This window comes from Colossoma macropomum, unplaced genomic scaffold (assembly GCF_904425465.1).
Source record: "Colossoma macropomum unplaced genomic scaffold, Colossoma_macropomum, whole genome shotgun sequence".
Lineage (NCBI taxonomy): Eukaryota > Metazoa > Chordata > Actinopteri > Characiformes > Serrasalmidae > Colossoma > Colossoma macropomum.
In genome coordinates, this window is record NW_023494789.1 from 31,566,959 (window position 1) to 31,594,055 (window position 27,097).

The 27,097-nt window shown below is 39.0% G+C and overlaps 2 protein-coding genes across 4 annotated transcripts in view; both read right to left on the reverse strand.

The window, feature by feature from the left end:
• tex264a (testis expressed 264, ER-phagy receptor a) overlaps window positions 1-2,051 on the reverse strand; it is a 99,538-nt gene extending 97,487 nt beyond the window's left edge. Inside the window, exon 1 of the mRNA XM_036570974.1 lies at window positions 1,526-2,051. Coding sequence (XP_036426867.1) covers window positions 1,526-1,783 — 258 coding nt within the window. The 5' untranslated portion in view covers window positions 1,784-2,051. The remainder of the gene's footprint in view (window positions 1-1,525) is intronic.
• A 2,523-nt stretch (window positions 2,052-4,574) lies between these two features.
• Window positions 4,575-26,810, reverse strand: fancd2 (FA complementation group D2). Of its 3 annotated transcripts, none has more exons than XM_036570975.1 (44): window positions 26,721-26,810; window positions 25,911-26,020; window positions 25,665-25,799; window positions 25,479-25,546; window positions 25,263-25,372; window positions 24,831-24,888; window positions 24,543-24,595; window positions 24,255-24,333; window positions 23,434-23,558; window positions 23,146-23,233; window positions 22,915-23,019; window positions 22,317-22,417; window positions 22,070-22,169; window positions 21,913-21,948; window positions 21,660-21,806; window positions 20,872-21,006; window positions 20,491-20,622; window positions 19,784-19,891; window positions 19,583-19,692; window positions 19,180-19,231; window positions 18,961-19,080; window positions 18,476-18,549; window positions 17,921-18,067; window positions 17,454-17,554; window positions 16,292-16,407; window positions 15,972-16,080; window positions 15,215-15,316; window positions 14,837-14,934; window positions 14,561-14,710; window positions 14,082-14,198; window positions 13,110-13,238; window positions 12,865-12,983; window positions 12,282-12,392; window positions 11,030-11,163; window positions 10,748-10,847; window positions 10,460-10,582; window positions 9,694-9,787; window positions 8,237-8,308; window positions 7,935-7,973; window positions 7,742-7,816; window positions 7,495-7,567; window positions 6,905-7,053; window positions 5,193-5,282; window positions 4,575-5,032 (listed from the first exon to the last, which is right to left on the reverse strand). In XM_036570975.1, the coding sequence occupies exons 2-44, from the start codon at window positions 25,972-25,974 to the stop codon at window positions 4,958-4,960; spliced, it is 4,323 nt and encodes a 1,440-aa protein (XP_036426868.1). In that variant the 5' UTR covers window positions 25,975-26,020; window positions 26,721-26,810; the 3' UTR covers window positions 4,575-4,957. The 3 variants fall into 3 exon arrangements, with proteins under 3 accessions (XP_036426868.1, XP_036426869.1, XP_036426870.1); XM_036570976.1 differs by having other exon boundaries at window positions 25,911-26,017; window positions 26,721-26,800; XM_036570977.1 differs by lacking the exons at window positions 4,575-5,032; window positions 5,193-5,282 and having other exon boundaries at window positions 6,912-7,051; window positions 7,492-7,567.
• Window positions 26,811-27,097: the final 287 nt, after the last annotated feature.

Consider the following 27,097-nt stretch of genomic DNA (forward strand, 5'->3'; position numbering starts at 1 on the left):
ATGTACTGCCTGTGTTCTGTTTTGTATTTATTATAAGTTTTTTTTTTCGTATTTATTGCACTGTATTGTCTGCACTGTGTATATTGTATTGTTCTGCACTTGCGTTCCTATGCTGCCACCAAGATCCTGGAGGAATGTTTTGTTTTACTGTGTACTTGTATATAGCTGAAATGACAATAAAGCCTCTTGAACTCATATTTAATGTATCACATACAATGCTGCATTAAAATCCAGTTAACCAGGACTAATTATGATCTCTTCGTAAGGAAACACGCAGTTGGTCAGTGTTCTTTAAGTGTTGATAATATCCACAATACACTCAGAAAAGTACATGTTGGCATAACATGACATAATGTAATCACGAGAACAAAAAATATCAACCCCTATCTCGAAGGCTACCAACTATCAGTCCAAACATTTAATTCTGGTCCGCCCTTATATAACTGCAACGCAGACGTCAGTGTACCTAAACGCTCATGCTCCGCCTAACCTGATACCTTATCTCAACCCTAACCCAAAATTTGCTTTAAAAGACCCTATCAGCTGGTTTTGCTGCCAACCTAACAGCCTTGGAGACTTAGGTACAGTAGAGGAGAAAGCATGGCCAGAGGAACAGAATGAGAGCCCATGGGGAACTGGCACCTGGGAGAACTACACCAGCAGGCAGCTACAGCAGGGTGCTGTGACACTCCACTTTAGAAAATGTGCTGACACCACCGAGAACAACAAACACTAGATTAGTGCAGCCACAAATATGGCTCTCTTGGCAGGGAGACAGTTTCTCATGCCAGTTAATGACAATGACTGCCATGCAGCCTGGAACACAGCAATCTGTTATTATAGCAAAAGCACTAGGCTACTGTTCGCAGTTTGAAAAGGGGGAAAATATACTGGAATTATCTCTGCTTTTCTAGTCCAGTCCCAAATATGTGGACACCATCAGTTTTGCACTACAGCAGTGCTGGGTGGAAGTGTGTGGATTAGGCCTTACTCCAATTCTAGCTGTCTGGTTTCATGGTATGTGATGTTTTTACCGGCGAGCTACAATCAGCTCAGTAATCTCAGTAAATACAGTTTGCAGCCAGGATTCCTCTCACAGATAGTTGTTATGTGGGCTTGGCCTGTTTGCTAAATACAGAATCTTTAGGCTTTTGGGTCACATGCAAGCATGAGGAGCATTTGCTTGAAGTCTCACTCCTTAGACAACACAAACTTACCTACACATTTTCAGGTACACTGACAAGAAGATGCAGCTCCCTTTATTCCTGTATTAAACAGCTGAGACAGTAAAATTAGCAATTAAAGAGTTGCACTATGAATGATTGCAAGACTAGATGGCTGGAGTTAAGATACATACATTTAGCTGTCTGAGCCAAAATGCAAGGCCTAACTGTAAAGGAAGGACTGTGTGCGCGCACACATGACACGTTCTCCTCGTGATTCACTGCATCCTGACAACATGCGCAAGTGATGTGGGGGGAAAAAAGCTCCACGTAGACTGACATGAAGCTGAACACAAGCTCACCTGGTTGGGGTCATCGTAATACACCCCGATGGAGCAGAGCTTTGGAGCAATGCTGCAGCTCTCAGTGAAGGCAGCTCCGCTCTCCTTGTAGGAGCCTTTCTTGAATTTGTATGCAACTGTGATCTTTTTCACCGGAGGAGATCCTGTCCGAATAACGACCTCGGAGAGAAGTCCAGAGTAAAACACGAAACCGACTAGGGTCAAGAGCAGACATAGGACCAAAACGCCGATCAGGGATAAGATAATAAAGTCGGACATGTTATCTGTCGTCTGTCCTGTTTCTGTTATAAGAGCAAGCACAGTCTTCAGTTACTGAGATGGCAGGCAAAATACTCTTTAAACGTCTCGGACAGCAAAACGTGTTTCTTACGTTTTAAGCCCCGAAAATCCTACCGTGTTACTGCCACGGTGGTTTTCCCGCCAGAGGTTTATTCTGGAAATGTCTTTTATCTGGAAAACTGACTCTGGAAATTTTACTCTGCTCTGTTGACACAGCTGACCGCTTTATTTCCCTCAATACTGAGCCGCTGCTTCCTGGTTGTACCATGTGCTCTGATTCGCAGGGGTGCCAGGAGTCCAGTCGTGTTACAGCAAACTCGAAATGATCACGCTTTTCAGAACGACAGCAACCCGCCCGACAGTACTTTAGGATCTTTATAACCCTGAATGGTCATCCTAAAACAAAGCCTTCCGCGTTTAGCGTGCCAGACTGAACAATGTTATTGTTCCCCCCAACAAACTAAAACAGGGTTGCCAAATTGATCCGTTTGCACCATACACAAGGCTTTGAGGACGCTGTCATAACTGTAACATCACTGTAACATACCTTCATGTATGGGGAGGAATTCGTGCCAATTGAAAGCAATCTTCACAGCGGAAAACGTGAAATGCAATGCACATGCCAGTACTTTTCCATAATGACGTACAGAATACATGCCAAAATGAAAGGCAAAACTTGTATTGCAACCCAATTTCCAACAAAGTTGGGATGCTGTGCAGAACGTAAATAAAAATTGAATGCAATGAGATGCAAATCAAGTAAAGCCATATTTTTAAAGGAAAATACTACATATAAAATGTTGAAACTGGGAAATTTTATTGTTGTTTGAAAAATATATGCCCATTTTGAATTTGATGGGGGCATGTTTACCACTGTGTTTTATCACCTCTTCTTTTAACACATTGTAAGCTTTTGGGAACTGAGGAGACTAATTGCTGTAGTTTTTAAAGTTAAATGTTTTCCTGTTCTTCTTTGATACAGAATTTCAGCTGCTCAATAGTTCAGGCTCTCTTTTGTCATATTTTTCATTTTATAAAGCGCCAAATGTTATCAGTGGGTGACAGGTCATGACTGCAGGTAGGCCAGTTTGCTGTTGTAATACATGCAGAATGTGGTTTGTCCTTGTCTTGCTGAAATAATCAAGGCCTTCCCTGACAAAGACGTAGTCTGGAGGGCAGCATATGTTGCCAAAACACGCATCTATCATTCAGCCTTAATGCTGCCTTCACAGATATGCACGTCACCTACAAGCTGAGTTGTCTTTAGCCCGGAGGACACAGTGTCCATGATTTCCAAAAAGAATTTCAAATTTTGATTCGTCAGACCACAGGACACTTTTCCACTTCGCCTCAGTCCATTTTAAATGAGCTTGGGCCCAGAGAAGGTGACAGCGTTTCTGGATCCTGTTCATATGTGGTTTCTTATTTGCGTTTTAGAGTTTTAACTTCCATTTGTGGATGCAGTGATGAATTGTTTTCAGAGACAGTGGTTTTCACAAGTGTTCCTGAGCCCATGCAGTGATTTTCACAAGAGAATCGTGTCTTTTTTCAATGCCGTGCCATCTGCGGGCCCAAAGATCACTGCCAGCAAATACTGGTTTTTGGCCTTGTCCCTTGCATAAAGAGATTTCGCCAGATTCTCTGAATCTTTTAATGTTATTATGTACCGTAGATGATGAAAAGCAAAAGTTCTTTGCTATTTTACGTTGAGAAACGTTATTCTTGAATTGTTGCACTGTTTGAACGCACAGTCTTTCACAGAGTGAACCCCTCCTCATCTTTACTTCTGAAAGACTCAGCCTCTCTAGGAAGCTCTTTTTATACTCAATCACATTACTGACCAAACCATGAGCTGAGAACACAACAGCATTAAGGGAGAACACAAACACGTATACAAAGGAAGAAACACAAACACAAAAGAGAGAACACAAATACAAAGCCAACGCAAATTTGGAGTGACAAGGTCTTCTGAACATGTAGCCACTCAGTGTGAACTGCCCCCAGCACGGCAGAACACATCATACCAAGTGCTGCTGTGAGTGCAGCGTTCTACTGGTATATGTGACATTATGAGCAATGTATGTTATATTCTTTTAAAATTATTAACATAACATGTTTACAGGTCCTGTGAATAGAGCCATATTGGTAATGGAACTAAACTGCTTAAATATCTCAAGCTACTTCACTGTATTAATGTGAAGATTTGGAGCAGCAGCATTCTGTAAACTGGTGAGACAGAAAACCTGTTTCAGTGACTGAGACGGAGGGATTCTGTAGGTAGAAGAAGAGACTAACATAACAGCCTTTATGAACCCCAGAACGAAACGGCAAACCATGACATCTCGACTTTATCAACTATCTCACAGTAGCAGTTGGCAGTAATCAGAGACTACATGTTCAGAAGACCAGTCAGTCACTCCAAATCAATTGACCAACAGAAAATGCAGGTGAACGTCCTCTTTTAAGACCCACCACCTGTTAAGTGCCAAAAGTCAGAAGCAAAAGAAAAATTTCAGAAGCAAAACAGCCATACCATTAGCAAAAAATGTATCAGCAAAATCAGCAAATAAAAACAAAATTAAAGCAAAAATTGGCAAAATGAGTAAGAAATTTATATCAGAATGAGAGAAAATCAGTTGAAATCCTTTAGAAAAATTAAGTTTGATTTAATTCTCATTATTTTATTTGAAACACAATAATTTTAACTTGCACTCATGACACAGTCTTTGTACCTTTTTATTTAGTTAATTTAAAGCTATGTGACCTACTTTTGTATTGTACTGTATTTTGCACACCTCTGGCATCTCATCACTGTGATAAATTATTACAGTAATTACACAGCACAAAAAAACATTCTGATTTGGGAATTTAATTTATAGTCTTAATATAAGTGATGATATTTCAAGTACAAAGAATAAACAACAAACAAGATTATACATAAATTCTCAAACACAAAAGAGACTGCTTTCCTCTCACCAGCTGTTTCAGCGTTGTTGACCACGTTTATCTTTTACTTAAATGTCTTGCAATCTTTAACTAGCAGTTTACCAAGCTGAAAATGATAAAAATGGGATAGCATGCTAAGTACTGTGAATGTGCTTGTGCTGACTGGTTGTAAAGAAAAAGATAAAATGGTTGTAATTCCCTGCTCAATCAGTCTGACACCTCAGAGTCCTCCTCTTCCTCTTCATCATGGTGGCCATTTTCCTTTACCTCAGCATCGCTTTCCTGTGTCAGAAACAGTAGAGAAAATAAAGAGAACCAAAACATCGACACAAAAAAACTTCTCCCACAATATATCCAGTCACTGAGCAGCACAATAAGCTCTGTAGAAAATAACTCATCAAGCTTTTCTTTTTGGGTTCTAGATATAACAGCTAGGTAGTACCTCCTCCTGATTCTGCCCCTCTGGCAGCTGAGAAGACTCTTCATCCTCTTCTTCACTTTCTTGTGACCGTTGTGAAAGAATCTCTTCACCCTAAAAAACAAATTACAATATGAATCATATTTGCAAAAATATGTAATACACTAAAGACCACCACTCATCGGACACGCCGTGCACTGTTCAATTTCTCACTGCGTCACAGCGGGGTACTCAGCATTCTGCCATTACTGCGTTAAATTAAAGCCATACTGAGAACACAGAAAGCCTCAGAAGATCACATGTAGCTTGAAATTTACACAGAGAAAAGCAATCGGTCTTTTAGACAAACAAACAAATATTAATGGAGTCTTACTTTTACTTTGCTGACATTACTATCCTAGACTTTTTTCCAACTAATATTGTTCAGCTCAAAAACAGCCAAAGACTTTTGTTGAAGCAGAAATTAATCTTATTAACCAGTTTATTAATTAATTAATTAATGATTTGCCAGTAACATTTTTCCCAATTGCTGACACACAAAAACCAGATTCTCTAAACACAATACCCCAAACCTTTTTATCAATTACCAAAAGAAAAGGCTTTACCAAAGGTTTGGGCAATAATGTGCTGACACAAACAAACAGCAGAACTCTTAAACACTTTAGTAAACAGTTTATTATGAAGCACAGTTAGCCTCGTGCTGACATGAAGAAATCTCTAACATTCAATTCATAAAACTCCTGTCACTACAATGAAACACAGAAAACCCAGATAACCAGGTCTCTGAAAATGAGGCCTCAGGTTTCAGCAGGGCTTCTCTATAAATGAATGAACGGATGAATAAATAAATAACACAAGGCTATCGAAATTTATACGTTAAAAGCTTAACTGTTAACACATAGTTCTAAAGCTGCAATGAAATGAGAGAACTGTATGCAGTTTGAATACATAAAAAGGGACTCTCTGCAAGCTATGCGGGAATAGAAAATGTCTTAACATTTTTTATAAGATCAGGGGAATGACACTGTAGACACAGTCTCACACTGTCTGCTTAGGGTAGATATTGCATTTGATGTAGATTAAGTTCTTTGAACTACCGCAGCCCACATATAGAATTCTGAGGCACAATAACTCCACACTATTTTCTTTCTGTCTAATGAACGTATTCTTTCTACAAGACATATATGCCTGCTTTTACATATTTTTTTTTACATAATTCTCCATAAATAAATTATTTACAAGAACAACTATATTTTTTATTTTTATTCCTTCAGTACTCAATATTAATTGACTGCACCAGTATTTAGTTAATGATTTCATGGACATGTTTTGAAAGTAGTGATTCATTACCAGAAAAGTTAACATTCTTTTGACTCAATTGTTGGCTTTTGCCACAAAGACGCATTTTGGTGAATTATGTTAACAGTTTTTAGAATTGTGTTTAAGGTTTAAAAAAAAGTCTGTTTTCGTAGTTTTGAAAAAGCTGTATTAAACTTTTTTTGTGTTCAAATGTGACTCTTTTTGAGTGTTTATTTTCATGATTTTAATTCTCCACCAAGCACAATTAACATACAATTTTCCATCCAACTTCCATACGCCGCTGGTCTAAATATTACCCAGAACAGCTGGTTACTGCAAGCACTAGATATTACTTAGAACTACCAGCTATTTCAACAACATGCATAAAATGGACTTTAAAAGATGTTGCCAAAAGCCGAATGCGTCCCAGGGCTCACCCTCAGATCCCTGTTCTTCAGATTGCCCAGCCAGAAGGCTTCCTGGCACTGGTTAAGAGTGAGCATGGCCTTCACACGATATACAAACTGCTCCAAACTCTTCTTGAGTGCTGGCACATGGTTAGTGAGTGCTGTGTCTTGCTGGATCTGAAAACAGGGAGGCAATATTACACAAGCTCCAAGAAACAAGAGGTTATCATAGAGCCAGAATGATGACTGTTAACCAGAACTGCCTTTATGTATACAACATTATTAACACCATTGTGTAACCTTCATTTTTTAAATTAACTTGAATCGTAAACTATTTAACTTCAACGACTTTTAGAAGAAAATGTTTAAAGTATATGTGCAGTGCGCTGTCTTTGTACTCTATATTATATTATTATATGCATATTATGTGGATGACATTAAACATTCACAAGATCACTCTGCGCTGTCTGTTACTGAAACGAATACGGCCTGCTGGAAACAAGTAATCTGATTGTCTGTAATCCTTTGTTAAAAGAACTGGAAAAAATTTGCATCTGTAATTAAGGATCACACATATTCCAAAGGACACTACCAAGTACAGGATTACTGCTGGTTACCTTTCGAGTGGCCACACATGTGATGGAGCTGCCTCGTGCTGAGCTGGAAAGTCTTCAGTAAACTCTGAACATCCTCCTGAGAAACAGAGACCCAGCAGAAGTGTAACTGCTATGATACTCTGCATGAATTTGTACGACAACTGAACACTGACTTAGGTCTTGCTTGGTATTAAAGTTGTTGAAATTATGTCTAGTTGACCAACTGACATAAAAGAGGACAGGAGGCAGTTGCTGAATGAAGCAGAGGTACCTTGTGTTTTTTAAAGCTGTGGTCAAGCAGAGGCATTCCCAGCTTAAGGAAGGACTCCAGAAAGAGCCGACCATACTGGAAAAAGAAAGCAAACAATGTAAACAAAGAGATTTAATTTTTCTACTTTGTCGGTATCATACCATAGAATACAACAGAAATGTAGCTTTTATTTATTATTATTTTAACTGCTCACCTTTAAACACACATTAAGCACAGGTCTGCTATCAAACACCTGGAGGAAAAAGTCAAAGCAGTTAGTTTGTATGCATATGAAGATACAATACACTCACTCATGGAAAGCCCTCTGGAGAATGGGTTGGAAGGCTACTGTTGGAAGGCTAATATTACACAGTCAAAGCAATTTTCCAATGAGATGTGCACATTTCCCTCTAATTATACTTCTTTAAATTACTTGAATAAGTACTCAAATTAGGGTAGAATAAAAGCATGATTCCAGAAAGTTTAGAGAAATGGGACAGCATTGCGGGCCTCTACCTTGACCAGGTTAATGAGGACGTGGAAGTCCCGCACAGCTAAGTTCCATGTTAGGAGTTTCTCACTCTGAACCTGCAAATTACCAAAAGAGAAAAATCATATAATGACATATCATGACTACAGTCAGTGTATGTATTATTAGACAAACATTAACACATGATTATATTTCCTCTTTGTCCTTACACAAGCACTCCTTCTTTCACAAAAAACATCCACTTATCTACAGGGACACATACATATGTACATTCGTACTATATATACACACACTCACCAAGCACTTCTTAGGAACACCTGTCCACCTCCTCATTCATGCAATTATCTACTCAGCCAATCTTGTGGCAGCAGCACAATGCATAAAATCATGCAGATACAGATAAGCAGCTTTAGGTAATGTTCACATCAATCATCACAATGGGGAAAAAATTGAGATTTTGACCGTGGCATGATTGTTGGTGACAGATGGGCTGGTTTGAGTGTTTCTATTACTACGGATCTCCTGGCATTTTCACACACAACAGTCTCTAGAGCTTACCCAAAATGGTGCAATAAAGAAAAAAACATCCAGTAAGCGGCAGTTCTGTGGACTGAAACACCTTGTTGTTGAGGGAAGTCAATGAAATATGGGCAGACATGTTTGACCTGACAGAAAGGCTACGGTAACTCAGATAACCACTCTGTATAGTGCATTCTGAGATGTGCACCACAACAGGACAAACCTTGAGCTGGATGGGCTACAAGAGCTACGCTTAGCCTGCTCTGATGAATCTCAATTTCTGCTGAGGCACACAGATGATAGGGTTTGGCTGCAACAGCATGAATTTAGGGAGCCAACCTGCCTTGTGTCAACAGTCCAGGCTGGAGGAGGTGGCGTAATGATGTGAGGAATGTTTTCTTGGCTCCGTTAATACCAATCATTGCTCGAATGCCACAACCTATTTGAGTATTGTTGCTGACCATGAGCATCCCTTCATGGCCACATTTTACTCATCTTCTAAGGCTACTTCCAGCATGATATTGCACCATGTCACAAAGCAAAAGTCATCTCAAACTGGTTTCATAAACATGACAGTGAGGTCAATGTTCTTCAGTGGCCTTCCCAATTACTGGGTCTGAATCCAACAGAGCACCTTTGGGATGTGAGTAGAAGAGATTCACAGCATGAAAGTGCACCTGGAAAATCTGCAGGAATTGCTTGAGAATTTCCCCGGTGTGGGGCTAATAAAGGATTATCTTATCTTAATACAATCATGTCAAAATGGACCAGAATCTCAAATGAATGTTTCCAACATTTTGTGGAACCCATGCCATGAAGAACTGAGGCTGTTTTGAGAGTGAAGGGAGGCCCTACCCAGCATTAGTATAGTGTTACTGATAAAGTGCTCAGTGAGTTTATATACATACATAGACACACACACACACACACACACACACACACTCATCCATCTACATCTACACACCTCTCTGCTGTCTGTCTGTTTTCCAGGGGGCAGCTTGCGCACACTCTTTTCCAGCTTTGTCATCATAACCTTATAATACACCAGGAAGGTTTGCCTGGAAAGTAAAAAAAAAAAATACTTTCGATTTAGATTTTTCTCTGCTCTGTACACTACTTTCATTTTTTATACTAAACAAGTTGAGATCGTGCTGAACAATACATATATATATATATATATATATATATATATATATATATATATACACATACATATATATATATATATATATATATATATATATATATATATATATATATATATATATATATATATAAAAATACATCTATAAACCAAATACCACTCGATGATGCAGTAGCTTCATCACCAAGTTACAGTCACAAATAATGAGATATGCCTAGGCAGACAATTTTAGGCTTAGGTCTTAAAAGGTTATGAAAAAAATTTAAGAAGACATTTCTTGTTTGAAGTTTCCTGTACAATAAGACAGTGGTTCTCAGCTCCAATCCTGGGGACCCACTACCCTAGATTGGCCATGGGAATACTGAACAAAAAAAATAACGTTAGTCTATGCTACTGACGCTATGCCCGCCTCTGGCACAGGGTACGATAAGCAGTTCGCATTTGGGAGACAACTATCTGAAGAAAACAGAAAATAACATGACTAACTAATTTATTAATTAAATGAATTAGAACAGGGGCCCACCCCACTGTCATAAACCCCTGCACCAAAATCTTGTGAGAGAAAGATTGTGAGAATGTGCAGTACCTGCTGAGTGTGGGCCAGCTACGAGAGCTGGCATCTTTAGCTGCATTCATCAGCTCAGGGATCCCCTCTCCTGTTATCTCCTCTACTGCTTTCAGCACATCATCAGCATGGTCTAGATAAATACTAGAGAGAGAGAGAGAGAGAGAGAGAGAGAGAGAGAGAGAGAGAGAGAGAGAGAGAGAGAGAGAGAGAGAGAGAGAGAGAGAGAGAGAATGCATCCGTAACCAAAGAGAGAAATTGTAGCATGTAGGCCTATAATGAAAAATGATACAGTAATGATGAAGCAACCTGAGGAGACTGTGGAGTGCATCATTGTGTTTGTTTCCACGTTCCTTTGCTCCACCCATGGTCACCCACTCCTGACACAAGAAATGCCTCGCCAGGGATGCTGACAGAAAGTTATATACGATTAGCTAAGCTGTCATGAATGTGTTAGTTGAGAGTACTTTCCCTTTTAAATACATTGTAAAAATGAATTCAAAAGTCAAGTACTGTTTCTTCATCTAAACCACACTGAAAGCCTGATTCATATGAGCAAGTGATAAAGCATGTGCTTGCAGAGTGACTGACCGGTGTGCTCTCTGTAGAAGCTGTAGTTGGATGTTCCATAGTGACTGAGCACAGTGAGGAGCTGTGTCAGGCACAGAGCAGTGTTTAGGCTGGGCACTGTACTGCGGAAATTCAGCAGGTACTCAAAAGTGTGCCTAAATAAACACACACACACACACACACACACACACACACACACACACACACACACACACACACACACACACCTGTGCTGTAGCCAACTGTTTAATTAAAAACCTTTTAGTTAATTATTTGAAGACTACAAATGTTTAATTTAAGCAATAGAGCACAAGGAGGAATGTATTACTGCAAGTAACATCATGGCTGTGAAAGCTGAAGTTGAGTACAACGTTATTTGTGATAACACATCACCTCAAGTGTTCTACTGCTTTTATTCAACAGTTCAGGAAAATACAGAAAAAAGAAAAGCACCAATAGAGCTATGAATATGACACAATATCAGACTTTCACAGCCCACCCTGTTTGCTGAATTGTATTCTATTAATTTCTGGCTAATTCCAGTTCCTTTAGCTGTTCCGCCATCACAATTTAGAATTCAGAATGATTAGCCTACTGTGTTTGCACACAGAGGAACTGGCATCCGCATGTAACCCATCCGTGCAGTGAAACACCCACATCCATGCGCACTAGTGAACACACACACTAGGGGGCAGTGAGCACACTTGCCCAGAGCGGTGGGCAGCCCTATCCACAGCGCCCGGGGAGCAATTGCCGGGTTAGGTGCCTTGCTCAAGGGTACTTCAGTCACGTTCTGTCAGCTGAGGGGATCGAACCGGCGACCTTCCGGTCACAAGGCTGGTTCCCTAACCCCCAAATATGATCAAATATTAACTTATAGAAATTATCTAATGTAACTATTTTTTGTTTGTTTTTGAACATGCTAAACAGAACCATAGTTGGCTGCAGCATAAAGCAAGTCATTACTTAGCAACCAGTGCTCAGTGGAATGATATCGTCATTGTGGAAAAAAAAATAAAATAAAATCTTAAATATCAATGAGTAGAACACGTCTCATCCAATCAGACTGCTACTAACTATATAAGTAATTACTGTATAAATTGGTATAACAACACCATATTTGCTATTTGGAGGTATAACCGCAGATCTGCTTTTACATCTGGCTGAGCAAACAGTTTTTCAAAAGCAAAAGCAAAGATGAGCAGCATATTTTGCCCTCTTGTCCTCTATTGCCCTCTACAAGCAGGTTAAAGTGTGTGTTTGTAATTCTCACTTAATAAGCTGCTCCAGGGTTTGATCTGTCCCCTCCTCCTTTAGTCGGCTGGCTAGCACTTTCAGAGCACTCTTTAACAGAACCCGCTGTTCCGGCTGGGAGAAGCCCGACCTGAAAACACACTCCACAACATCACGAACCGGCACACTCTGCACCTGCACAACTCTAACTTCAGATAAGGACACCCAGGAGGCTGTACTTTAGATCTAACAAAAAAATCATTCTTAAAACTTTTCAAGCTTTGGGGAAGTTTTACAGGAGCAGATTAAGTCTAGAAATGTCACTAGATAATCCCTGCTAAGTGTGACTCAGTCCTAGGACAGGGGTAATGTGAATGACAAAGGTAAACTCAGTAAGATACGAAAATCAACTTTAAATAAAATTAACTTCATTTTTTCCTTACCCTCAGTTAGTGATGTGTCAGAATCTTTGAATATTTGAAGTCATTAAAGTATTAAAAATGAAGGTTAACCAGGGTTTCTGGTATGCAAGTTAGCTTCTCTCCATCATATTCATCATATTATGTTTTCATACAAAAGAAATAAAATGCTATCGGGGGTGGGTTGAAAAACTCAAAACTCACCAGCTGAAGGTGGTGTGCAGGACCTGCAGGAGGAGCTGATAGGCTGAGCTCATGAGATGCTGTTCCTTCACATCCACCCCTAGAGCATCCACCACACCCTGCTTCTCACTCAATAAGGTCTGTGGGAGCACACACAAACTCCTCAAGATACCAATAAGATCCAAGATCAGCTGAGAACAACCAGGGCAGATATTATAAATTGCATTTACAGGTATATATGGATTAACGTTAACTTGAAGGTGAACCTGAAAGTGGTTGTGGCAGTTCTCCAGGTGTGTGCACAGCGTTGGTAGCAGCTGAATGCAGTAGGTTGCTACATCTTTGGAGCTCTTCTGCTGCAGGTGAGAGAAGCCCACTGTCTTGTCTGCCTTCACCTACACAGCACAGTCAATATCCACAACACATAACGGAACCACTGAATTTGGGCACGCAGGCCAAACTTGCAATTTACGTTAATCTATTAAAGATCTCTGTGTATGTAGTGAGCAAAAATCAGAGACCACCATTCATTTCATTTCCAGTCAAAACAGCCATTAATTACAGGTCATTCATTTTTTTAGCACCAGAAAAAGCAGAAAGCACATATTCAATAGAAAACCACACGAAAGCCACAACAACTAAATTAAATATCACAATTTTCAGTATTTAGTGTGTCTACCCATTGTCTTTATTGCAGCTTCCATTCTTTTATTGCACTCTTTTATTAGAAGAGATCATTTTCTACACCTCCAAAGTTCACTCTTAGACATCTGTTGAATTTTCTGCTTCTTATGATCCAAGTAATCTCAAACTGAGGTCTGGGCTTTGGAGTGGAAATCTAGTGTTTTGAAAACCCCAGCAGCTTCTTGCATAGAGTTGTATTCTTACAGTGGAAGGATGGACAGAAACACCTGTGGATTTTTTCAGATCTGAAGCAAAAGTGGAACTTGATTTTCTCTTCTTTCTCAAAGTCTAATTTTCCCTATATTGTTTAACACGTTGTTTTAAGCTGCAATTTTAGAAACTCCTTTTTTTTTAAAGTATTATTATCATTATTATTTTTATCATTATTATTATTATTAGTAGTAGTAGTAGTAATATTAGTATTATTAACGTTTTTTTTTTTTTTACAAAAAAACTCTTTCACTTATTAATGTCTTATGTTTAAACTGAAAATTAAATAAATTAAGGGTGGTCTCATGACTTTTGCACAGTACTGTTGTGTCACATTTTCATACTTTCAGAAACGGGGCTTTTTTGGCTGGAGCTGCAGTCAAACTGAAGTCCAGTTTGCGCCACATGTCCTCCAGCAGAAACACCAGCTCAGATGGACCCAGCTGCACCTCCTCTCTCACCTACACAAAACAGCAGGCCACATTTCTTTTTCACAGTACTCTTTATTACTCTTTACTCTTCATCGTATACTCTTTAGTTAGAACATGCGTTTCTAACCCCAGTCCTGGGGACAGCATATTATGCACTCTTTTGTCCTTTTCCGCTGCTAGCACCCCTGATTCAAATCAATAACTAATTAAAAAGCTACCAATGTCCTGGGTTGGGTGTATTAAGAGTAGAAAAAACACGAATACAAAGAGCACAGATTGACTTTGGGAACAACAGAGTTATAATATTATTAACTCACTGTAAAGACATGATAGCAAATATTCATGTCTTAGAAGAAAAAGAATAGAAAAGACTGTATGGAAGTTATACTGACCTTGCTATGGAGCTCTGTATCCAGTATTGATCGAGAAAGGAGACCACACTGCAGCACATTCATAACCTCAATGTCCAGTTCCCTGAAGAACGGCCAGTATAAAGACAGACTGACCCCTACTTTGGCCTCTTTCTCCTTCTCTGGATGGTCCTGCCACAAATGTCAATATGGTTGCCAAAATTCAATGGGAATATTACTAACAAACACCCTGATAAGTCATTTGATTATAACATGCAGAAATATGTTTATGTGTGGTAATTAATGAACTGCTCATGCCTGTAGAGACTCATCCGCCTCTGCAGCCTCCTCCAGCAGAGTGCTGTCTGCTGAAGAGTTTTTACTGGCCGAGGCTTTCCTCTTTTTCCCAGTCAACTCTGAAACACACCAGGTAACATCTTCTTTACGGATACATACAAGCTATAATACAATGTATTAAAACATGTTGTAAAGGAGTTCTCTATAGTCTTGTAGAATAACAAATCTTTCATATATTTTCACTGTTCTGCCTTGAGAAAAATGGGAATAACAGTGTTTACATTTCAATAAAGGTAACATGTGAAAGTGCTGGAGAGCTCTAAGCTTGCTGGCTTGGCTGAGACTGTGGGAAATGAAAATCACCGCCAGTGGCTTCTTGGATGCATTTTATACCTTTACCTTTCTTTCCTTTCTTTGCAGAAGCAGTGGAGGAGGAGGGGGGCAAAACTTCTGCACTCTCACAATCAAAGTTAGCCAAAGGAGGAGTGTAGCCAGGGCTGGCTGAAACACACATACTCAAGCCATTAAGATTTGGAATGAATTTGAACTGCATGATATCACAATATTGCTATATATAGCAATTGCGATATACCTTACAGCATATTTAAACTACACTGGTGAAATCTTCATGTGTCATGGTTAATGACTATCCTGCATCACATTAATTCATGTGAATACCATGATTTATCCAATCACCCACAGAAAAAACCCACCTGAAATGTCTCAAATTTGGTGAGGATTAGGGATACATCGATACAGAAATTTTTGGTCACTACTGATACTCGATATTTTCCATGCACACATTTGCAGATGCCGATATCTAAATGTTTATTAAATGTAGAAATTGAAAATACATCTGCCTGGATTAGCAACTTAAACATTCAACTTTTCCGAGGTACAATAAATAAAATATTGGTCAAATCTAACCATGTGCCCAAGTAAATATATATCTGTTACTTATTAAATACGTTAAGACAGGGACTTTGTTGTCATGGACCCCTGTCCATTTCTTAACACACCTGAGACACATAATCAGCACACTGCTTCCTCCAGCACTTTGATTACCTGGCAGATGTGTTTTTGGAGCAGGAACAGAATGATATATGCAGAATGACCAGGGGTCTCTAAACACTTTAAACTCTTATATTTAGAATACCTGCCAAGCATGTCTCCAGTAGTGTCTGCAGGTATGTGATGTTCTGAAGACGGGTTACAACTTTCATCTTCATCTCAGGGTCCTTCTGTCTGCAAAATGCATTCACCACCTAGACACATGGGCACGCACACACCACACACACACACACACGTCATCCATTTTCAAATGAAAATAATAAGTAGTCTTTAATTAGTTTTACAGTGAATGTTTACATTTTTTTTTACAAACATTCAACACAAAATGTAACACAAGCAAGGACAAGGGCATCATATGCAATAACTAACCCCTTCTGTGTACTTCAAACACGCAAATGCACTTACCTCTCTGAACCAGTTGATGGTGTAGAAGAGCAAAGAACAGAAGAACTCTCGCTCTGCTTTAGACAGACTCTCCACCTTCTCCACCACTTCCATGTCTGTCAGAATCAGTGGGCAGCCTAATAATACGGACACACACACAAATCTAAAAATTTACAAAATAAAATATGATATACAAGCACAGTAATTTGCAATCTTATAACAACAGCTGCGCAGACAGACATATTAAGTGTGCTTAATTGCTTCTATTCTGGTAATATATGGTGTTTTTAAAAGTGAAAACAATTGGCAAGCTTCTGTCTTTGGTATTCTTAACTAACTATAGCTGCAGCACTGGTCTGCCACAGGGTGGCGCTGTAGCAAACTGGTTCACCCAGTTGGTCCTTCATAGCCTAAAACTGTAACTAAGACCTCTAAAAAAAAAGTTTACAATATGCACTCATCCACTTTTCCAAGACACTGGTGGAAAGAGTGAATTGTAGCTCATTTCTCAAACTGAAGACAAAAGACAAGATGTGTAAGATCTCAGTTAATGTAGTCATTCATTTTAAACGAAACCTTTTACACTGTTTTACCTAACTACAAAAGAGCATTTAAAAAGAATAATTGTTAAACTAAACATTTTGTTGCCATTGAAGTTAGCATCAGCATCGCTATGGTGAGTACCAGGGGAGTATTGAAGCACTCCCTGCTCAAGTATTTGTACAAACATGTACTTGTATGATGCCCTTTTCCTGAGAATCTGTGAGCAGAGTCCATGGCTACTTCCTGCTCTCATACAAAGGCCTTTGTGTTCAGGCAGACAGTCTCAGCCTTTCAGAGGACCAGACTAGAGCTACAGCTCAGGTGCCAGAGCTGTAAAATGATGACACTGTTGTGCACTTTCAAGTCAAAATGAAACAACTAAGTGACTGCCTAAGAGCTAAAAGTACCTTTGAGGCTGTTTGTCCTAAATATTTCTTGTGAATAAAGTACTGAATGAATTGAAATGCAATCCTCATGTTTTTATTTGATGTTGGAATATACCACTAGAATCTACTTCTGTCTGTTTAGTATTATCTCTTAGATGATCCTTTCTATTATGAAACAAAACAACACCACAATATGGAGCAGTCCTGAATGTTACATATTTTGACGTTTTTAGTGTGTTGGCAGTTTGACTGACCAAGCAGAGCATCAATCTCCTCCAGATCACCTTGGTGCTGCTCTTCCTCACAAAGCCTCAGGAGCCGAAAGAACGATGACAGGCACAGAGGTGACACATGCCTGGAGAGACCGAGAGAGAAAACAAATAAGTGTTTTGGTCATTTGCATGGTGATTTTTATATACTGTTTGTTAACAATTAGTGCTGTTAATTATTTGTGTATTTCATTTTATGACAACATTACAACTGTAGAAAGAAAGAGAAAAGAAGAGAATTTACTGACTTTCGTTTTGGTCTATCACAATCTAATTTTAATACTGGTGGTTCATTATTTTACTAAATGAGGGTTAATATATCTCTTTTCCTCTCATAAAAATGACATATCAATATGCTCATAAATTCACTTCATTAAGGCAATGCTTTGCTAGTATAGCATTGTCATAATGTCAATATCAGCTTGCTAACATAAGAATACTGTGTATTTGACCTGCTGTTCCTCTGGCTGGCAAAGATGCGACTGTCTGCTCTGTGGGGCACATCCTGGGACATCAGAGGCAGCAGATTGACGGCAATTCCTCCTTGACTCTCATCCTCATCCAGATTATACATCACTGAGGCGGGGAACGGAAATGAACTACACATGCACGCACACACATACACACACATTCGTACATATCACTTTGATAACATATTTCTCAGGAACAGCAGGTAGTCATTAAAGTAATAATAAAACCTTTACTCTGTTTTTATCTATGTCTTAAGTGCTTTCTATTGAAAAGTGGCTCAGAAAATGAATAGTTTTACAAGAATAATTTAGAGTGATAAACATATATTAGTTAATCATTTACTTAACTGTAGTTTTGACTACAACATAGTTGTTATTTAATTCAAGTAATACAGAGTTACTGTATTCAGGATATCTGTTTTTATGTTTCATAAAAAGTGGGAAATGCTGTATATACAAATAATACACACATAAACTAATAAACAAAGAAATGAGTAACCCATTTAGTGCACAACACATATTGGCTGAGCTTCTCACCCTGCTATCTCTGGTCCGAGGTCCACTACAAAATCCTCCTGGAAATCCTCCAACACACTCTTTCCAATCCACACCTGACGCAGAACATAGACAATACATTTGTGTTTGTGATCTGAATTTGGTGTAAAGTTATTTTTAAGAGTACAGTCTTGTTTAGTGGAAAGAAAACATCCTTTACATTTTTGCTATGTTGTCACTGTTTGGCATAGAAACAAACAGAATGCAAATTAAACTTGAATTATATTTGTATGTTATTATGTAGTTACATTTACACTGAGCAAAAATAATCACTACTTTAACTATTAAACCAATTTCTAGGGGTTAACACTTCTTAATAATAACAACTAATATAATAATCTGCATTTTGTATTCCTGCTCTAAGAATTTCATGCAGAACGAAGCACTTTGCCCAGAGTCTTTTGCACAGAGAACTGAATTCAACTGTAAAAGTCCTGAAGCTAAATAGGACTGAAAGAACAACAAACCTGCACCAGTGGGTCCAGTTTGCAGGTCTGGAGCAGGTTGGCCAGCTCATCATAATAAAGAGCAGCAGCCTCAGCTGAGCCCTCGCTGCATGAACGCACCAGCTCCAGCAGAGTCGTCACCTAATCATACATTCACTTATTATAAATAATCGTGTACACATAAAAACAACACAACCACACACTTACACTTTTATAAACACACTTAAACATACTGCCCACCTGTCGGTGTGTTTCTTTGTGCAATGTGCCTCCCTGAGAGTCTGCTTTGCTCCTGCAACATCACAGAAAAAACTGTTGTAATTATACTGTCCTTGTTTATTATTACAGATGTATTTAATCATTCTATTGTTGCCTTTTGACCAAACCACAGCAACAGCAGTCGAGTACTAAACTCTTAAAATCCCAAGCTTATTACACACTAAGCCTTATTATTCAGTAACTACAGGGACTCCAATGCAAACTGCTCGGATTATTCTTAGGTTATAGAAGTGTGTAATAAAACTTTGGCCTTTTAAGGGTTAACATGAACTTGGGCATCACTTTTCAGTCCGTGTCTATCAAGTAAATCTGCAAGCAATGAAAAAAAAAAAAGGAACGTTTACACAAAGACTGTAGACCGCACCTTCGTGCCCCCATACTCCCCACCATCATAACAGCACCAATGATGCCAATACGCTTGTACTTAGGCACTGTGCTGGATAACTGCTTTCGGATCACTATGTGCATGTCATCCTGCAGACAGAGCATAAGAGAGAGAGTAAGAAAAAAAAAAGCTTAACCAGAAGGTGGGTCACTTGGTGAAATGTATGTTTATAGCTCTGACCTGAATATGGCTGCCATGTTGGTCGTGCCCGAAAGCCAGAGAGCTTAGCAGGTGGAAGAGTCTGCGAATCTGCTGAGGACTCAGGTTCTCCATGTAGTCCAGAATACCCTACACATCACATAATCCAATGTTTCAGTAAAGGAAATCACATAGCAGGTATAGTGACTAGACAACAGTCCTCTAGATTTTACACTAGAAAAGCACAATGATTTTGGAAATATATTGGTACTGGAGGACAACTGCTATTAAAAAAAACTGTCATCATTGCAGATGTATAGATTTGACTCAATTTTCAAATAGACATATGATGATGTATTTACTGCAATTTGGAAAAGCAGAAGCTTTAGGCATTGGTGGGCTGTCATGCTAAAAAGTCTGCATTTTAATAATTTTCCTACATTTGTACCCCTACAAAAACAAATGGTACAACGTGATCTAGTTGTAAATCCAGTTTCACAGCAGTTCATGGTCTGAAATTTCTGCTTATGTTGTTCCCTTGCAATGCTTTCTCAAAAGAAGCATGTATTTCTCTGAGACTGTATAAAAAGCATGTATGGATTTTTGAAAATGTAAATGACCAAAAATGCAGAATTAAAAATGGCTATGTCTCTTTTGTAAATGTATTATGAGAAGGTCATAATATGCCACATTAGCACCCAACTGTGATCCACTTGTTATTGTGCAAAATTGTATGGGGCGGTGATTACCTTGACAAACACTGCATACTGAGACATCTCTGTGGGCTTCTGGGACACCAACTCACACAGCAGCTCCAGTGCCACATCCACCTCCCCACTCACACCACTGCACACATGTGTGACCAGAGAGCCCACCACTTCCTATACACACAAACACAAACAGTTAAGAAACAAAAAAACAAGCCCCTTATATCTTTAGAATATTTAAAAGCCCAAACAATAGATCACTGCAACTTGTCTGGTTACAAAACTGTCAAGAATTTTAAAATAAACAAGAACTGAAGAAGCACTTTGTTGGTAATATTACTAACAAAACATTCACCTGTCCCCACATCCAGACTGTAAAGTGGTAGTGCTTTGGGACACATGAGCAGTTGGACAGTGTGTTACCTGCTGGCAGTAAGAGTCGAAGGCAGTGAAGGCCTGTTTATACATGTGTCCTCCAAAAGGTACCACACAGCAGTCTGGAGAGCGCAACAGCCCCTGAGCCAATGCCAGGATGGAGGGGAAATAGCCACGCATCACCTACACAACAATACCCAAGCAGTTATACTAGATAATTTATGCAAAAACAGACACATGCACAGACACAATTATACCACATTAACCACTCAAAACGGGACCTTAGCTATAGTTCTGCATAGCCATTTGTGATTTCATCACACCGCCATACATCACACTTCCTCTAAGAGAACATGGATGAAATAGTTCTGTTTTATCGCTTGTGGATGTTTGCTTTCAATATTGGACACTGTAACACAATTATGCTACCATCCTCCTGAAAACTGAAAAAAAATATGAGGCATGTTTTTTTCTTGGGGGTTTACAGTGCATTTTTAATTGCTGCTTCTGGCTGCACATTTTTAATTAATGTTGTAATGGGTTGCATCCTTGATTTTAGGCTTGCCAGTTAATGATTATTAGACTCAACTGATGACAACTAGTTATCAATCAAAAGAATTTGCCAAAATTTGCATCCCAAACAAATACAATTGAGAAAAAGCAGAGATCAATCTAGGTTCAAGAAGAGGAAGAACAAATATGGAAAGTAAATGTTAAAAACAGATAAATATCAAGTGCTCTCTCCATTAGGAAGTCAAAAATTTAGCATTTAAAATGGCCCTTAAAGGACTGAACATCCCAAAGGAAACACGAAACATACAGAAGTTGAGGCTGACCTGAGCATAACCCTTGAAGGTCTTATTCAGCAGTGATTCCTGAATGAGGCCAGCACGGACTTTAGCCTTCAGCACCCTCTCTGCCCCACGTCGGCTCTGATTAGCATTAGTGGAGTGGAGGATGAGCAACACCAACATATCAACCACCTAATAAACAATGAGAGAAGTGTCACATGCAGAAATTCAATCAATAAAAACAATGTGAATGGAGAACAAAATTCAATGTAGATCAATTCATATTTAAAATGTGCACCTTGTGGTCTTCAAGCTCAGTGACATTCTCTATTGCCTGCAGGACAAAAAAACATAACACCTTGACCAGACTGCATAACTGGGGTGTCAGTTAAAGGGATTTCCACTGCTCATTGATCTGCACAGCCAAAGAAGTGAGCTGTGAAGCCTCTGCTCACCTTAAGCCATGCCTCAGAGATGGTCTTCTGAAATCGCACAGCTGACTTTATTACCTCCAGCACTAGAGCTACACTGTCTTTACTGCTGCATGATGGGACACTAGAGGACCGGACACCAGACAAATGACGAAAATGAGAAGAAACAAAAGACATTGACATGCTGCATGCCTTCACAGGCCTAGTAGCCTTAATATTTCTTCAGACTATAATTCGAACGAGAGCAACAGAGTGGCAAATGTCTTCTTACGCTGTGTTCTTCTTATTCTTCTCTGAACTTTGAGAGGCCTGCAGCATAGAGAACAACACACATTGCTCCAGCTCCAGCTTTTTACGTAGGTCAGACACCACCTACAAAAAAACACACACAGGTACACAAAGATTTTGTTCATCTTGCTGCATTATTTTTAAAAAAGCACACAATGCACACAAACTCAAAAATGCCATGTATTAATGTCTATTTAGTTGAAACAGATCAAAAACGTGATACATCTTTTCAGTTTGTTAGACACTGTTGAAAGTTCTACCCCTTCATCAGTGGTCATTCTGACCAAAAAGCTGTCAGTTGGATATATATAGTGATTAGTGCGTACTATACTGAGTTAGTGCGTTGACTTTCAACCCAGTCTTTAGGCATCACCTCAGAACTGAATAATTAAAATAGTAAAAAGAAGACATTTTCAGACAATTTACAATTATCTTTTTAATTAAAAAGGCCTTTAAGGATTCTCATGTTGAAAGACATTTTTAGGTGTTTTAGTGACATTGTTAACGCAAATTTTAGTTTTAGTACAGAACCACTGACAGTTTTATTGACAGATTCAGACACATTGTCTGCAAGCTCTGACCTCGTTGGCATCTGAAGTAGAGATGGAGTGCAAGATGAACTTCACTACAATAGGAAGATCCTCCAGTTGCACTGCAGAGATAGTGGACATGACTGCTCCACGCACCTGACCAACACACAAACATACAGACAGACAGAAAGAAAAGTGGGCAAGCATACAATATAAGCTGCATCACGTCTGAGGTATATGTTGTAGAAAATGTATGCGTGTTTACGGTAGGGTGGTGGATACCTCAGCTAGTAAAGCTGTGCTGAGGTTAAGGCTAGACAGTGCATCCAAGATGGGGACAGTGAGCTGGGTGTTCTCCTGGAGAAGAGCACTGCACAGAGGTTAAGGTTGAAAATGTTAGACATACAGTGTTCTAACATTTTCAACCATACAGAGATGACTGATTCAAATGACAGATAATGTAACAACCAGCCAACAACCTTCTTGATGACTCAAAGAGAAAATGTTTAAGGGGCTAGATCTGTTAGAGATTTAGGCCGACTCCGGACTCTTCTAAATCAAAATCATTACTTGAGTTCTCTGGCCATGTCTCCATGCTGCGAGTCCTCCAGTATTTCAGGCAAGCTGGTAATAATGTCCCGCTGGATCTCAATGGGAGCCACAGACACCAGCTGCATCAGCTTATTGGCCAAATCCTACACACACCACACATCAAGCACACATTAACAAAGCAGCTAAGCTGGGCTGTAAGTTGAGTGTAAAAAATAAACTTTGAAATAAACAAAATCTGGTGTAGACAACACTATTAACATGAGTCTACAGCTGCAGTTCTGCAATTATGTTATTTTTCTACATTGTAGAAACGCACATTTGCATACTCAAATGGAAATGCATCCAAAATAGATATTAAACAGAAGATCAAAACAATAAATTGTGACACAAAAAAAGACCTACCCCTCAAATATTAAATTACTTCAATACTACAGACTGTCAAAAAAATCCATATGATTTAATACCAAATACCAAACTAGTCAGTGTAAGCAATAAGCATGCTTGGTCCAAAATCTAGACTTCTAGAATCTAAATTACATTCCATATGCATGTCATTAACATCAGCACTTTAGTTAATAAAATTAGTCAGCAATAAGTAAATATACCCACTTCCAGCACCTCACACTAATTCTTCTTTAGACTAAACTAAATTTAGGTTTTAATTTAAAATAAGGTATAGAAAAAATACTGTTCAGGATTCTGTATCAAACACTAAGTACCAGTATTGGCATTAGTACTGAAATATTGTGAATGATACCCAGCCCTACATGTGGATCTCCTGAGGTTGGCTGCACAGTTATCACTGTAGAGAACAACACAAGAGATGGTAAGCTACATACTTTGCAATCCACGACTCGATCAAGCCACTTTAACTGGTTTATAATGACACGTGGAATATTGAGGCCATCCTCTCCAACTCTGAAACAGAGCCAAACACAACCAATCACTGATCTCTGACCAGATCACATGCTACCCCCACCTGTAATACTATGACTAATAAAAGCAGCCAGATCATGATCTCCTGAATGGCTGCATCTAACATATTTGCATACTCAAATTGAAATGCACCCAAAATAGATGTTATACAGAAGATCAAATCAACAATTCGTGATACGAACAAGACCTACCCCTCAAACATGAACTCTGGAAGCTTCTCAAACAAAGTGTTTATAATCGTCGTCTACAAAAAGGAAAGAAATGTCTTATTAATTCTTCAGGGGTGCGCAGATACAGAAACTGGGTCAATGCTCAAATATTGGTTGGAAATATCAGTAAAATCTAATCATCTACCTGTCAATTACTCTTTTCAATTATCTGCTGATATATGATTCCGGTATATCTTATATATTACACATGACTGGTTAAATTATCTGTGAACGTCTGCAGGTTGTATATAAAATAAAACAGCTCCTTACCTGAAGCATCTCTACACCTAGAAGCAGACGCACCAGGCTCTCCTGAAACGAGCTTGAACTGAAGTTGCAGGAAAAGACACAAAACACAAAACCACATAAATCTAATCTAATCCTATGAATCCTACGAAAACACCACATTACCTTCCCATGACTTATTGTACACTCTTAAGAAAGCTGGTTCTTCAAGGGTTCTTTAGTAAAGAAAATGGTTCTATGTAGAATCATGAACACTCACAGAAACCTTTGCATGATTAAAGAGCTCTTTGCATCATGAAAGCGTTCTTCAGATCGATTGAGAATGTGCTGCAGATGTTTCTATATAGTAGCTTTTTGAAAAGGGTTCTATGTATTCTATGTTCTATATATTTTTAAGTGTGTAATGCAACATCAACGTTTCTTCAACCACTGGCCCACACTGTCTTCACACAATACCTGGCATTTCCCTCGCCTGCAGAACGGGGCACACAGGGAAGCAGGCAGTTCCTTAATTTCTCTGGGTCTTCAATGTGAGTCTCGAAACCAGATATAAACTCCTGAATTATCTGACAGAGCAAGTGGAAATCACAGCTGTCAACTCGACATGATTTATTGCATTATACTGTATTGCAGAGAAGCAACTGAAATCAAAACCTGCATTTGTACACTCACACTGGGATATCTGGGATCCTTTCGTAAATGCTGCTGTAGTCTCTTCTGAAACACGACTTGATCCACAGCTATTTCAGCAAAAAGCATATATTGAGAAAGTGAGAAATCAACGTATGAGTGTGGTTCCTTTCCAGTGTTTGTGTATGCCATGTGTGCCACAGCCAATGTCTACATGCAGGATCTTACCAATCTCATTAGACATGTTGCCTAATCTCAAGGTGACTCCCGATTCTCGAAGCATGTGAACAAAAACAGAATCAGGAACCTGATCAGGAACTGCTGCTTTGCTGGGCCTCCCACTGGACTTGCTTTTCTTGGATTCTAGATAAATACAACAGAACAACATCACAATTCAGTTTCAGAGCTCAGATTGGTCTGAAGTGAAAAGATGCACCCTCCTACATGTTACATAGAACACATAAGATTACTTACTGGGCGCATCTAAGGCTGGTCCCTCATCCACAGAAACAGATGATCTTTTCTTCTTGCGCATCATGCTCCACTAACGTTAGTTTGCTGTTCACACTCTTTCCAGCTACCTGCTGGTAGGATAAATTAATTAAAAACTGGATCAATTTGAATCATCTGGCTAGCTACCTATTAACCTACTAATATATGTGTCTATACACAGACAAATATTGTTATTTGGGCTAACAAAGCATGCAGAGAAACAGGTAACAGTTAGACTACAGTCTGTAATTGCAGAACTACAAAGTGCACCTATACAGTAAGTGGAGCTGATAAAATGGACAATGAGCGTAGAAACAAGTAGGTGGTTTTAATGTTATGGTCGATCTGTGTATATCAGTCTGACAAGCAAGGTAACACAAACAGACTGTTTCATTCTAAAGGTTAAAGAAAGGTTGGAAAATGGTCAAATAAACATTACTGTGATAAGAAAAATGCAGGATACGTTTCCTCTAACGACCAACTCGAAATATTGTGAGGGCCTGCCAGCTAACGTCGCCTCTGTACTTAACATCGAATGAGTGGGCGACTGAACACAGTAACTTAAAAGCTACCGAAGAGCTACCTTGTAAACTATTTAGTATCGCCTGTTGATGTCAAACTACGCTAGCTAGGTTTGCTAACTGGGCTTTCTTTCTAGCATACGCGTCGTTGTGAGCTAACCAGCTTTTAGCCGTTCATAGTAAACTCAGACTGACATTCTGAGCTATAACCACTGACCTATTAGTAGCGACTGTAGAGAGCTACATTCAAAATTAATGAAAATAAACCTACTTCGCTAGGTCTCTTTGGCCGTTTCACTTTGTTTCGAGCTCCCTCAAAAGTCCAGGCTTCAGTTTCAAGACAGATTCCCGCGCCAATGTTTCGTAAACTGTAAGGGATTGTGGGACAATTAAATATTTCAAAAACGAATGTAAAAATGAATGTAAGAAAATAATTTCTTTGTATTTGATCTTATACGTTTTACAGTTAAATGACCGTTTGCTCGTTTATTCCTTTAATTTTTACTACATGTACATATCTGTTGATTTATACACAGATTGTTGTTTTCTTGTCTCTATCCATGACACATTTTCACGACGTTCCCTAAAGCTTTGGGGGCCGTCTCCTGACAGCGGGTGTGGACGGTGTTGAAGTAAACACAGGGATTG

Bases quoted from the DNA above. Each gene is read 5' to 3' on its own strand.
- fancd2 (XM_036570975.1), bottom strand. From the start codon at position 25,974: ATGATGCGCAAGAAGAAAAGATCATCTGTTTCTGTGGATGAGGGACCA. The intron at 21,007-21,659 runs GTCAGCCTCAAC...ATTGTTGTGTAG, and splicing joins CCTTCAAGGGTTATGCTCAG to GTGATGCGTGGCTATTTCCC. The intron at 8,309-9,693 runs GTGTGTAGATGT...GGTAATTTGCAG, and splicing joins AACAGACAGACAGCAGAGAG to GTTCAGAGTGAGAAACTCCT.